The sequence below is a fragment of the Rhinichthys klamathensis genome, unplaced genomic scaffold (assembly GCF_029890125.1).
Source record: "Rhinichthys klamathensis goyatoka isolate OS25496 unplaced genomic scaffold, OSU_Roscu_1.1 h1tg000597l_1, whole genome shotgun sequence".
NCBI classification, from domain to species: Eukaryota; Metazoa; Chordata; class Actinopteri; order Cypriniformes; family Leuciscidae; genus Rhinichthys; species Rhinichthys klamathensis.
This window is the reverse complement of record NW_026607053.1, coordinates 7,388-21,689: the sequence shown is the minus strand read 5'-3', so window position 1 is coordinate 21,689 and position 14,302 is coordinate 7,388. Positions and strand designations below refer to the sequence as shown.

The following is a 14,302-nucleotide window of genomic DNA, read 5'->3' as shown; positions in this document are numbered from 1 at the left end:
CACGACATGTTTCTGCGTATCGCGCTCTTCCGTGTGTGAGCATGATGACACCTGTTGTTGTGTGTGTGTCACTGTACACACACACACACACACACACACACTCGTTATGCGTGGACGCGCCTCATCTGCACTACTGACAGTTCAGAACGCCAAGTCATTGATTTTACTTTTACAATAAATGCTAAACCTTATCACCATGAAAGTGTTGTTCGTCCATATCCCAGGAGGTCAAACTAAATGTTATAGGCTACTATTTTCTTTTCATTTTCTAAAAAGATCTCTGAAATAAAGTGAACATAAAGGTCACACTTTAGATTATGATACAGTTCTCACTATTAAAGGGTTGGTTAGTTCATCCAAAAATTAAAATTATGCCATAACCTTCAAGTAATCTTAGGTGTATATGACTTTCTTCTTTCAGACAAACACAATCAGAGTTATATTAAAACATATCCTGGCTCTTTCCAGCTTTATAATGGGAGTGAATAGAGCCTGAGATTAAAAAAAAAAAAAAAAAAAAAACATCCATCATAAAAGTACTCCAGGGGTTACCCAGATAGCACAAGTCTATTTGATGTTATATTTACATCTGGAAGACGTATTTTTAAGAGTGTTTGCTCATCTGCAAGACGTCTATAGGACGTTTCCTGTCAGATGTCAAATAGACGTTTAGAAGATGTCAGTTTAACATGCATTCTAAATCATTACATCTTAAAGACATCTTCTAAACGTCTATTTGACATCTGACAGGAAACGTCCTATAGACGTCTTGCAGATGAGCAAACACTCTTAAAAATACGTCTTCCAGATGTAAATATAACATCAAACATCAAAAAAGACTTGTGCCATCTAATAAATGCCTTCTGAAGTGAAGCCATGCGTTTTTGTGAGAAAAAAATTCTAGATTTATATCTTTATAAACAGGGTTTGAAATTAACTTTGTCACTCACCGGCCATTTGGCTACTACATTTTTAAGTTACCGGCCATTCAGAACTTAGCCAAACATAAATAAATAAATAAACCAGATCCACATTTAAACTGGATCAAAAAAGTTAATCAAAGTTGTCCTAAGTTCAAGAATGAGTATTGTTCAAAATTCATGTATAACTTTGATGAAAGGTTTTGATCCACTATAGCCTATATATATATATATATATATATATATATATATATATATATATATATATATATATATATATATATATATATAATAAATATATTATTTTCATATATTAATTTCTTATTAAAAAAAATCCTGTCATCCAGCCGTCTCCTCCTCCGGAGATCCCTTCCTCTTTCATCCTCGTCCTTTTCACCAAAAATGTGTTTTAGGTGGACAGATCAATACAGAACAATGAGCTACAAAAATGTAGGATGCATGTTGGGAAAATAACAATGTCTTATCTGTAAACCAAATGCTTTTTAATCCTCGCTTTTGCTTGAATCCAAATGAATAAGCGCGCCGTTATTATAATATAAACAACGAGTAAACAATGAGTAACCCGTCAAATTGGCTAGTGATTGTGTTAATTTCAAACTCTGTTTATAAACTATAATCCCTGGCTTCCAGTAACAGCCGTACGCGAGTCTGGTTCTGGCGCAAGAGTGACTTCTGACCCGACGCATGACGTAGGATGTAGGAGTAGCGTAAGCTAAGTGAAAGTAGACGCCTCCTTTCGGTTATATAAAGTTATAACTATTGATATTTTTCTTACAAAAACGCATGGCTTCGCTTCAGAAGGCCTTTATTAACCCCCTGGAGTCGTATGGATCGCTTTTTATGAAGGATGGATGCACTTTTTGGGGTTTCTAAAACTCAGTTACTCCTCACAATAATAAAGCTTGGAAGAGCCAGGAAATGTCTTCTGATTGTGTTTGGCTGAAAGAAGAGTCATAGGCCTATACATGTAGGATGGCTTGAGCGTGAGTAAATTACGGGATAGTTTTTGGGTAAACTAACCCTTAAACTAACTATTAACTACGACTTTGGCCTCAATAAACTCCTAATTACTGCTTATTAATAGTTAGTAAGGTAGTTGTTAAATTTAGGAATTGGGTGGATTAAGGGATGTAGAATATGATCATGCAGAATAAGGAATATAATAAACAGCCAATATCTTAGTAATATGCATGCTAATAGTGAGAATTAAACTAAATTAAATAAAGAACATTTATAATCCACAAATGTCCTGTTTCCAAACTACACAGCACACCAGCACAAAACTGACATGCTTTGGAAATGAAATTTCATGGCGTGTATCGTCAAGCTTGGGTTGAAAGGCTTACTTTGGCATTTTCATGCGTGTCTGGTTGAGTCAGTCACAGAATGCCGCTTATATAAGGAGGATCGTCTGAACTGTTACAGATGCACTGCAGCACCAGTTGTTTAAGACTGATCTTTGAATGCAGACATTAAATGGACTGAGACCTGGCACTTATTGCTTTTGCTCTTCCATATGAGTAAATTCTGAATATGAAGTGAGTCGAGCAGCGGTCGGCATGTTTCAACAGCCTATCATCACCAAAAGAAGATATAAACACCAAAAATGCTAAGGTGAATCCAATGCTGAGGTAAACCAGGACTTCTTTACCAACAAACAGACTAAAATGACCCCGTGGGAACGATATAATACAAATGAGGAGACAATATTGACGAAATAACGAAAAAAATCCAGGTAAAGTGCCTGAAAAACTTCACAGCCCATATATGATATGTTTTTGCAGTTTCTGTCATACAGTGTAATAATTGACAGCGTTACAATTTATTGTTTTCCTACACAATAGTTTATGGCTTTGCAAGATGTATGCGGCTTGCAGAACCCCCCTCTGTTCCCTGAATGGAGCGCTCCACTCTCACAGTCCTTCATGCCGGAGGAGTCCACTCATCTGTTCGGAAGGGGTGTTCAGCACGGAGACGCTTTCTCTACACGGCTGCCTGGGAGGGGCGCTTTGAGTCCTCTGGAATTTTACATGCCGATATCCGAATACCTCACACAGAGCCCAATAAACTTTGGTCAAATTAGCCTCGCTTCGGCGCCGAAAAACCTTCTGAATGACCATGTCCACCCCTCGTTGCCGTCCATCTCTCTTCCATCACCCACACCCTACTCCATATCTCCCTCCGTTCCTCTACCGTTCACTCTCTCTCACGGTACCACAACTCTCGGCTTCGCGTTTCAGGGAGGTGTTATCGCGGCTGCCGACACGCGCTCCAGCTGCTCGGGACAGGTGGCCTGTCCCAATGCGCCGAAGGTCCTGCCCATACACTCTCACCTGGTGGGCACCACCTCTGGGACCTCGGCGGATTGCGCGCTCTGGAAGCGCATCTTGTCTCGAGAGCTCAGGCTGTACCAGCTCCGACACCACCGCAGGCTGTCAACAGGGGGCGCCGCAAAACTGCTGTCCCACATGCTGCATCCTTTCAAAGGCACCGAGCTGTGCGTCGCAGCCACTCTGTGCGGATGGGATGGGGATGGCGAGAAAGATGAGAGTTACGCAAAAATTATGCCAATCACAGTAAGCGATTCAAGTAGCCAATCAGCAGCAGTTTGTAAATCTAAATCTCAACAGGTGGTCCAAGCTCGTTCTAGGACGTGTGGCCCTCGGGTTGTGTATGTGTGCAGTGACGGGCTGCGCCTGCAGGGGGAGCTGTTCTCTGTGGGATCGGGCTCTCCATACGCGTACTCGATCCTGGACAGCGGCGTGCACTGGGGCATGAGCGCGCAGGAGGCCGCGTGCGTCGCGCGCGAGGCCGTGTACCGCGCCACGCACAGAGACGCGTACTCGGGCAATAACGTGGATCTCTACCATGTGACCGCAGAAGGGTGGAGGCGCAGAGAGAGGGAGAACCTCAAAGAGGAGTATTACAGAGAGAAAGAGAGGGAGAGAAAGAGGGTGGCGGAGAGACAAACTGAAAAGAAAGGAGTTTAAGGAGAAACATGAGGCAGATTTTTTTGAAAACATTGATTTTGAAAGTGTTTTTTATAGCAAAGCAAATGAATAAAAAGATGCAAAGACAAACATGTGTCGATAATTCATTTTAGATTTATAGTTCTTGCTGTTTCACACTGTGTATGAGCTTTCTTAAAGAAATGGTGCAGGCAAAACTGAACAGTGTTGTATTTTCTGAGGAACACATCACATAAAGAGGTGTTTAGCAGAACGTCTATGAGTTGAATGAAATATTATTTTTGTACTTTTATTAGTTAAATAATTTTGCTGAATGCCAGAAGCTCCATCAGCCCTCTTTCTTTGATTCTATCTTGCCTTAGGATACAAATCTCATTTTGTTTTTTAAAAAAAGAGGGAAAAATGAACCTATGGGTTTTGAATAATATAAATGATTACTCAGATTTTTTTTTTTATTGTTAATTTTTGAGTGAACAAACTGTGTTTGAACAACCCATTTTTTTGACCACTTCTATTTCAATGACTGATGAAGAATGATGTGCCACCACAAAAAAAGTAATACATAAATGAATTCAATTATTATTATTTTTTACCCATGCATGTCACCTTGTATTCTAATAAATAAGGTTGCTATGACACCAACATTTTACATACCAGTGAAAATTCATAATTCCAATTGTGATACCACAGCAAAAACGACTAGCCTAACTAATATAATTTCAAACAAATAAAAAGGTATTAATAAGATAAAATCAAATAAACAAATGACAAGCAATAGCACAAATACACATAATGGAACAAAGATACAAAATAATTAACAGTGCTTCAAGTTTTTCAGGTAATAGTATACTCATGTAAAATTCAGACATATCTGTCAGAAAACAACAAATAACACGATGTAACACTTTTAGGTAACTGGTGTTTAATGAACCACAAACTATAAGTGGAGTGACCCCTACAGGATGCAGGAGGGATTGCTGTTTTTTTATTAATGTTTGCCGAAAATCTCTGCCAGACTCAGTACATTATTGTATTAATCTCCCCCATAACTCATCCTTCGCTTTAGAAGTTCACTTTTCAATTCTTTCATTGATTTGCATTCTATATATCAGCCAAAAATATATATAATATATAGGCCTAATATGTTTTATATGATGTTGTAAAAATTAAGCATTTGGTCATTTTTGGTAAGTGCCAAGTGCATAAATGTTTCTGTGGAAGACGTTTTGATATGTTTATACTGTGATACTGTAATACTTTCTGAATGCGCACAGTAATTATTTTAGTAGTTTCACTACAAAACAAATGTTTTCACAAGAATCACATTCACTTAATACGTATGAGTATACTTCCTGGTTATTGTCACTGATGACAACAGTGCACGGAAATGTCCTTGTATGGTTGGTTCACTGACAGCAGGTCAGTGTTACGTTTATATGAAGCAGCTTGATTAAGCAGTTCTGCCAGCGTATGCAGTGAAGGCACATTCAGCATGAGGAGGAGGAGGAGGTGTGTGTCTCAGTCTCAGGTGTGTGAGGGAATGCATGTGTTGGCACAGTCAAAGAGGAATACACATCACAACAACAGGTAAAGAGGGAAAGTCAGACATCCAGAAGATCAGGTCAGTGCATGTTTGCTTTTCTAAATAGTAGTAATGTAACATTGGTAACATCTGGGATGCTTTCGTCTCTTGTTGATAATGTAAGAACCAGGTAAATCAAACAGGTAACACTTTATTTTTTGTGTCCTCACTTTATTCAGTGTCCTTGTGACATGTATTTACTATATTAATAACTATAAATTATACACAATTATGCAACTTACCCTAAACCAAACCCTAACCTAAGTAGGCTACATGTTAATTATTATTAATCGGTAGCCTTCTTATATAATTACACTGTAACAGGGACACAACATAAAGTGTAACCAAAATACAAGATACAATATTTGTTTAGATCAAAAGAAGAAAAATGTGCATGGGCTTTTCACATCATCCATATGCTGTGTCATCTCTGCCATATTGAACTGACGCTTTCTATAATGTTCTAGAATCATCGTCAGGCTTCTAGAACCATCCTGAAGAGGAATGCCCCCTGGTTACATATCCGGGCAAACCGTATCACTGTGGGTGAGTAAATCAGTCTTATTAATATCTAAATTAATTTCAAAGTGTTAAATACTGTAAAAACAACATTGTAACACACCACGAAAAAATGTGACTAATTATGACGTGCCGGATTTGTATGAATATTTAGAAGAAGAAAAAAATCCTAAGGTCCACCCTATAAACCTGTTAGTGCTGAGGAGTAAGATTGTACAGAAATGTCTGAATGAGATTCATACAAATAAGCCACCAATCCACCAAACATAATTCAACTGTATGATGAGAGTGCGTTGACAATGCAGAACTATTACCAGTTTTACTCTTATATTCAAAGACTTAATCATTCCAATAGTTAATAAACTGGAACTGGAATTTTCCAGTTGAAGTGTAACATAAAGAACATATCATGGAAAATACGAGAATGTTAGAATTAAATTAAATTCAAATGATTAATTTTGGTGTTTAAGGTCTGATATGTTTTTTTTTCTTCCCCCACCAGATTATTGTATCCTCCTGCTAAACAAAGCCGGCCAGCTATCTTGGTGACCTTAAATGACACATGATGTTTTGGGTTTTCATATTATCCAACATGCTACACTGTCAAACTGATGTAACTGCTAAAACCAGATTGTCCTATTGACAGAGCAACAGCCCATTTAAAACCAGTTTTTATCTACAGGAATTCACATCGATTTGAACAACAGAAAGTAAAATAATTTATAGGCATACTGATTTTAGAAAAGTATTAATATAATTTATTATTATTAAAGATAATTTAAACATTTTCACTTCAGAAAATAACATAAACACTAGACACTGAAACTGTTTTTGACGGAGTGCGTCAAGATTTTGAGCGTGTTGTTTACTAGCCCCGCTTGCTAACTGTTTACCAAGCGGCTAACAATCCCACTAACATTACTATCATAATAATTATGCATTAAAATATAGTGTTTAGAAAACAGCAAGCATTCAAATTCATATGCATTGTCTTCATATTTTAAGCTAGTTATAACCAAATAATAAGTTTTGGCGGTCTTCGAGTCTGTTAGCATATGCTAATAGTCAGTCAGCAGCACCACCGACTGCTATTGGGCTCTGAATATGAAATTCAACTTAAGGGGAAGCACAAACGACTGAAACACATGAAATTCAGCATAAAATATTAACGATCGTATTCAATATTGCACAACTATAGCATAACTAGCATAGAGAGCAACGTGTATCTACCAGGATGGCCGAGTGGTTAAGGCGTTGGACTTAAGATCCAATGGACATATGTCCGCGTGGGTTCGAACCCCACTCCTGGTAATGACTTTTGATTCTCATCTTTATCGTATTAGAATCGAAAATAAACGTGCACAACTGCCGTACAGATAATGTTAAAACGGAAAGCGCAAGCTGTACGGAAAAATAAAATGAAAAATAGATCGGACGCGGATCATGAAATGCTATGCTGTCGGCATTCACGAGTTTTGATCCCCCTCTCTCTGGATGGACGGAGGAGAGGAACACCGACCACTGTTGTGTTGACCCGCAGCAGGGCATGTCCGTAAAGTGGAGCTCACTTGCCATATGAACAAATAAGTCAACAATCAAAATCGACATGATGTTGAATGGGTGGTCTGATACTGCCTCCTATTGGTAATTCAAAACTAACTTCTGCTAAATAAATTAATAAAATAATACAATATTTAATGACCTTCAAACAAGGCTAAAGTTCAGCTAAACACACGTTATAAAAAAAAAAGTCAGATGTAATTTACAAGAATGAATACTTCCATAATGATTATTTTAATGGATTGGAAATGCACGCTTCCTATCTAAATATATTAAAGTAACAACAGGTCGTTTTTTGCTCTCGGGCTCCCCCTACAGTTGGGAAACAGTATTGTCCTCTACTACTGTCGTAAACTCTGTCATCCTACATGCACGTGCAATTGTTGACAACCAGGATAGCCCTGAACACTGTAGGAGGAGGTCACATGCAGGTGTTCTGCTTGCGTCGCGTGTGAAATGTCTTCATCCCAGGTACAGTGGCATATATTTCAGCATGTCATATGAATATAATTTCATGGGTTTTATTTTTTTTCTAACGACAAATGATCGCGATGCTCACGTTTACAAGCCAGCGTCATTATAGTAGCCTAGTCTATTGGTTACCGTTTTACTGGATCTATATGATACTTCAATGCAATGTTTGAGTGGTTGATAATAACCATATATCGTCAATATTATAATATCAAGCTACCATAAATGAATCTGCAAATTTTACAAATCGATTTGCATTATAGCTTGAGGCAAGACAAATAAACAAATATCACAGACATGTTAGGTATCCTAAAATATGATTTTATTAATAATCTTCCTCCTTTCTTTGTACATGTTGAGTAGACTACACTTTTTAGGTCAAACATTTGCTATTTGCATTTCATCGATTGCAAAGTTCAAATCAGAACGAGAATACTAGCGATAGCTAACCATCAAAAACTAGAATATCGTTTACTAGCTACCAGATTGATAATTCGCTACTACTCTAGCGAATTAGAGAGGTTAGAGAGAGGCATTCTTTTTTCGATGGGGGGTTCGATGCTCCCTGCACACGCAAGGTCTCTCGCTCGCTTTCTCTCTCTGCCGTCCGCGCGCGTTGGAGCACAGTCTCTGTCTCGCGTGCGCGCTCGCTCTAGATTCCGGGAGATTTGAACTAATTTGCGGTATAACTTGTCGATCACGAGTGGCTCAACAGGTAGATCTATAGATAAACTCATCTTTCAGGGATTTGACCGACCGGGTTGACAATTTAGCGTGAGAAACCGGGGGTGTGGCGTACGTGTGAGCGTGTGAAACCAATTAAATGCGGGTGTCTCACGACCAATGCGTGAGAGTTGGCAGCTCTGCAATGTTGATCCTCGTTCTGCCTTTAACGCGATCACTTTCTCTTTTTCTCTTTTTGCTTTGCTCCGATAAAACCTTTGCTTTCTTGTTTTTCTGTGCTGCTTCGGCCATGACTATAACATTTGGCTCGCAAGTCCGATTTTAAGGAAGTGGGGGTGGTGGTGGAAGTGACGTATATGCCGTAAAGCAGTCGAATTGTGTAGTTCTCTTTGTTCGCCGGTTACTACCCGAAACCCGAAGTTTAAAAGTACGATTAAAAACTCTACAGACCCCGTCAGGCTATGGCAGACGTGTCATTCAACCTATTGTAAGTCGATGTACCATCACAAGAGACTTGGAAATATATTATGAAGGTTGAAAAGTTACCTGTTGTTACTTTAATATGATAATAGCCTATGTTGTGATAGGCCAGGCTTAAATTCGCCTATAGCCAACAACAATACCAGATGGTAGCGGTCTCCGTTCTATTCTGATTCAAAACCTCTGCCTTAATTGGCCAGTAATTGTTTACATATTGCTTCTAAAATATATTGTTGTTGTTTTAACGGGTTGCTGCAGGCGTGGTTTTATGTTAGGCTACATGGTGGTGCGTTTTTATATTGAGTTGTGAAGTTGCTTAATCTTATAAATCAGACTGAATTGTCTTTGTGTTTTGTGTATCATAAAAATATAATAAAATAATAAAAAATATATAATAAAATAATAAAACATAAAATGATCAAACAAAATGTGCACGGTTACTGTTTTTACATTTCCTTCAGTCTATCCTCCTTCCAAACAAATACTTCATCGGATCAATAGTTGAACTCGAGTTTAATATTTAACGTGTTTTTCTTCTTCTTCTCCTTCAGTGAATCTTTCTTCGTGTCACTGAACGATTCAAACGATTCGTTCGAAGTTGAACACAAGAATGAACACCTGTTTTTTTTTTGTGCTTTTTTTTTTTAATTCAACTTTCATAAAAGCTTACAATGACATTTAACAAGAATGAACACCTGTTTTTTTAGTGTTTTTTTTTAAATTCAACTTTCATAAAAGCTTACAATGACATTTAACAAGAATGAACACCTGTTTTTTTTGTGTGTTTTTTTTATTAAACTTTCATAAAAGCTTACAATGACATTTAACAAGAATGAACACCAGTTTTTTTGTGTGTTTTTTTTATTCAACTTTCATAAAAGCTTACAATGACATTTAACAAAAATGAACACCTGTTTTTTTTGTGTTTTTATTTAATTCAACTTTCATAAAAGCTTACAATGACATTTAACAAGAATGAACACCTGTTTTTTTTTTAGTGTTTTTTTTTTTTATTCAACTTTCATAAAAGCTTACAATGACATTTAACAAGAATGAACACCTGTTTTTTTTGTGTGTTTTTTTTTATTCAACTTTCATAAAAGCTTACAATGACATTTAACAAGAATGAACACCTGTTTTTTTTTTGTGTTTTTTTTTATTCAACTTTCATAAAAGCTTACAATGACATTTAACAAAAATGAACACCTGTTTTTTTTAGTGTTTTTTTTTTTAATTCAACTTTCATAAAAGCTTACAATGACATTTAACAAGAATGAACACCTGTTTTTTTTTTGTGTTTTTTTTTATTCAACTTTCATAAAAGCTTACAATGACATTTAACAAAAATGAACACCTGTTTTTTTTAGTGTTTTTTTTTTTAATTCAACTTTCATAAAAGCTTACAATGACATTTAACAAGAATGAACACCTGTTTTTTTTTTGTGTTTTTTTTTATTCAACTTTCATAAAAGCTTACAATGACATTTAACAAAAATGAACACCTGTTTTTTTTAGTGTTTTTTTTTTTAATTCAACTTTCATAAAAGCTTACAATGACATTTAACAAGAATGAACACCTGTTTTTTTTAGTTTTTTTTTTTTTTAAATTCAACTTTCATAAAAGCTTACAATGACATTTAACAAGAATGAACACCTGTTGCTCGGAGGCGCGGAGAGAACTGGGCTATTTTCGTTGGCGAAACTAAAACATTTAGAAATTGTGTCTAATATAAGTTACTTACGGTAATATTCAATTGTTTATTGAACTATATAAAACAATATCACACTGGCAATCCAGCTGTTTATCAAATATTTTACCCACATATTGCCAATCTAAACAATTAACTGTCTTTTCTTAATGAATATTAATGAACATTAGCTGGTTATTCAAAATTATTAAAAAATATAGCTGCACGCAGCAATTAACGGGGTTCAAGCATTTAAGGCCTTCATGCCAACTATGCTGTTGGGCTCTAGGCCGAATCAAAATGTAGGTCTGAAACCATAAAATATCCATGATGGAGAATATATATAAATCTATAGTTGATGATATATGATATAAATCTATAGTTCCAGTCAAAATCAGTTGTTCTCCATATCTACACAGTTTTGTGAAGTTTCTACTTTGTGCACACAATATATAGATGTTACTCACAATGTAATACAGGTAATTCCATATGGAAATTTATGTTTTTCAAAGCTTTTTAACCGTTATAGCGCCACCTATGGTCCGATCTACATAAAAATTGGCATGCTTGTTAAGGATGTTATGTCACATATGCTCACCAATTTTTGTGAAGTTCTGAGTTTTCATTTAGGATTCATAGTCTTTCTATTTTGCCACGCCCATTTTCTAAATGACCCTGTTATAGCCAACCAAATGAAAAAGTTCAACTTTTATTTTTGATAATTATTGACCTAGAGAGTCCAGAGAATTGTCCTAGACTGGTTTGGTTCCGATCGGGCGAAAAACCTAGGATTACTTTGCAAAAGTATGTTTTTAACATATTTGCAAATATTTAATGAACAATTTGATTGACAGCAGTCGTTCTTGAGGTAAAGTTGTTTAGTATGAGGAGATCTAACAAATGATATGAATATTATATGATCATAGATGAAAAAGACCATTTACAGCCAATACAGGGAATTTATCATATGAAATGTATGGTTTTCAAAGTTTTTTGACAGTTATAGCGCCATCTATTGTCTGATCCCCATGAAATGTTGCATGCTTGTTCAGAATGTTATGTCACATATTCTCAACCATTTTCGTGAAGTTCTGAGTTTTTTGTTTAGGATTCATAAGCTTTTGAGTGTATTTTGCCACGCCCATTTTCTAAATGACCCTGTTATAGCCATCCATATACAAAAGTTAAACTTTTTTTTCGATAATTATTGATCTAGAGAGTCCAGAGAATTGTCCTAGACTGGTTTGGTTCCTATTGGGCAAAAACCTAGGACTAGTTTGCAAAAGTAGGTTTTTAACGTATTCATGAATTTTTAATGAAAGATTTGATTGACAGCAGTGTCCTAGAGGCAAAGTTGATTAGTATAAGGAGATCTATCAAATGATAAGCATATTGTGTGGATGTGTAAAACACCACGTGATTACAGAGGGCGTAAAACTCGTTAGCGCCAAAAAGTGGCCGATTTCTTTCAAAATTTCGTACAGATCTCTAGGGTTACGAGTCAAACATGCCCACCGAGTTTCGTTCCGATCGGCCTCCGTTAACCTCCGTTAACCTTGTCTAATAGGTGCTCAAACTTCATTGGCCGATGGCGGCCATGCTTTTCGAGATACGCCAATGTCCTCATAGATATACATGACACCTTGGACCAAGACCCTGCATACCAATTTTCAGGTCAATCAGACTAACGGTCAGGTGGTTATAGCCCTTTTCATGTTTTTTTCTTGTTATAGCGCCACCATGAGGTCAATCGTCGCGATTGTTTTAACCTGACCAAAGTTTGAGCCCATACACATGTGTACCGAGTTTGGTGAAAAATGTTCAATTCGTTCACGAGTTATAACCATTTTAGTAAAACTGACTCCGCCTACTTCAAACGTTTTACCGCCCCTTGCCCCCTTAGCAACCGTGAATCGAAATTTCAACTTTTTTTCCCGATAATTATTAATAATTAGACACCAGAGAACATTTTGGCACTGGTTTGGTTCCGATCGGGCAAAAAACCTAGGACTAGTTTGCAAAAGTAGGTTTTTGACAAAATTCAAAAAGGCGGACGATTTTCAATTTCGATTGATACAAGATACAATGCGTTCTAGGAGTTATGCGCGATTTCATACTTTTGCTTGCTGTAGCGCCACCTATTGGCCAATCGGGGTCATACTTTGATAGGTTCTCCCCAAATTGAGGACTACCATCTGGCCGAGTTTCAAGTCTGGGCTGCACGATGTGTTTTACGGCGGAATCCTACTAATAAAAACCCTTACAAATACAATAGGGTTTCAGCACTTCGTGCGTGAACCCCTAAATAATTTATTTAGGGGTTGACTTGATAGGTAGTGTAGAACCTACTGTATTGTTCATCATACCCTAGTTAAGTATAAACAATAATATTTATATACATTTAATTTATAAATACATTTTAGCCCTATAAACGATATAACGTTTCTAAACAGATATTCATAGAATTTCTAAAACTGTAGAAAACGCAGAAAGAAGTATAATGAATGTCAATACAGCAGTGTGTAGTGCTGTACGATGTGAACGACGAGCGCGTCCACAATATTCCACACGGGGACGCGCTCGTCACTCAATCCAGCACGCCTGGAGCTCGCGCGCCTCGTGACGTCCTGTGTCCATTATTCCTGCTGTGCGCGTGGGCGGAGCTCGCGGAGTGGCTCGGGACGCGCTGCAACTCTCCTTTTGTTATTCATGAGGAAAGGAAACTTTGTGGCGGAGTGAAATACTCCCGGACCGCCAAAACAAACGAGTTGGATAACTTGGATGTTTTCTGGATGGAGTTGTGAATCTCCCGTGAAAGATCTGGAGCATTAGACGAGTTGGCAGCGTGAACATGCCCTAATCAGAGTCAATGATTCATTATTTACTCAATGATATAATAAAGTCACTGCACTGCATTGAGAGAGATTCATCACGCAAAGGTGAGAGCTGCTGCTTTTTATCATGTTCGCTAAACTTATGTTTGTTGAATTATGAGCGTCTGAACGCGACTGACCAAATTACCCAAACAAGTTTAACTAAATAAATAAACAGCTGAATGAAGGCTAAGCGTCTGTGAAATGCTGTAAGTGTCTCTTGAGTCTTCTTTGCTCTCTTGGGTTCTCCAATGGTCTGTCTACAGTTACTAGAAGTTAGTTAAGCACTGGGAAAACTATCGTGGATTGCTAGAGTTAAAGTTAGGTTTGGAGTTAGCCATTGCTTGGTAGACTTGTTTGTGTTTAGTTAGGGTCAGTTTTGTACACTGTAAAACAATATATATATATATATATATATATGATCAATATGTTATGACAACATATGTTTTACATAGTTTTAACTCATCAAAATAAGTTAAGAAGACTATGTTAAAATTCAATTATTTTTTTTAAGTCAGTTTAATGGAATTTAAGT

The 14,302-nt window shown here is 37.0% G+C and overlaps 1 protein-coding gene and 1 non-coding gene across 2 annotated transcripts; both read left to right on the top strand.

Moving 5' to 3' along the window:
* Nucleotides 1–2,585: 2,585 nt before the first annotated feature.
* psmb11b (proteasome 20S subunit beta 11b) lies at nucleotides 2,586–3,970 on the top strand. The gene has a single exon (XM_056240418.1). The coding sequence runs from the start codon at nucleotides 2,789–2,791 to the stop codon at nucleotides 3,929–3,931; it is 1,143 nt and encodes a 380-aa protein (XP_056096393.1). The 5' UTR covers nucleotides 2,586–2,788; the 3' UTR covers nucleotides 3,932–3,970.
* Nucleotides 3,971–7,239: 3,269 nt separating this feature from the next.
* trnal-uaa (transfer RNA leucine (anticodon UAA)) lies at nucleotides 7,240–7,322 on the top strand. The gene has a single exon. It is a non-coding gene; the product is annotated as a tRNA-Leu (tRNA).
* The last annotated feature ends 6,980 nt before the right edge of the window (nucleotides 7,323–14,302 follow it).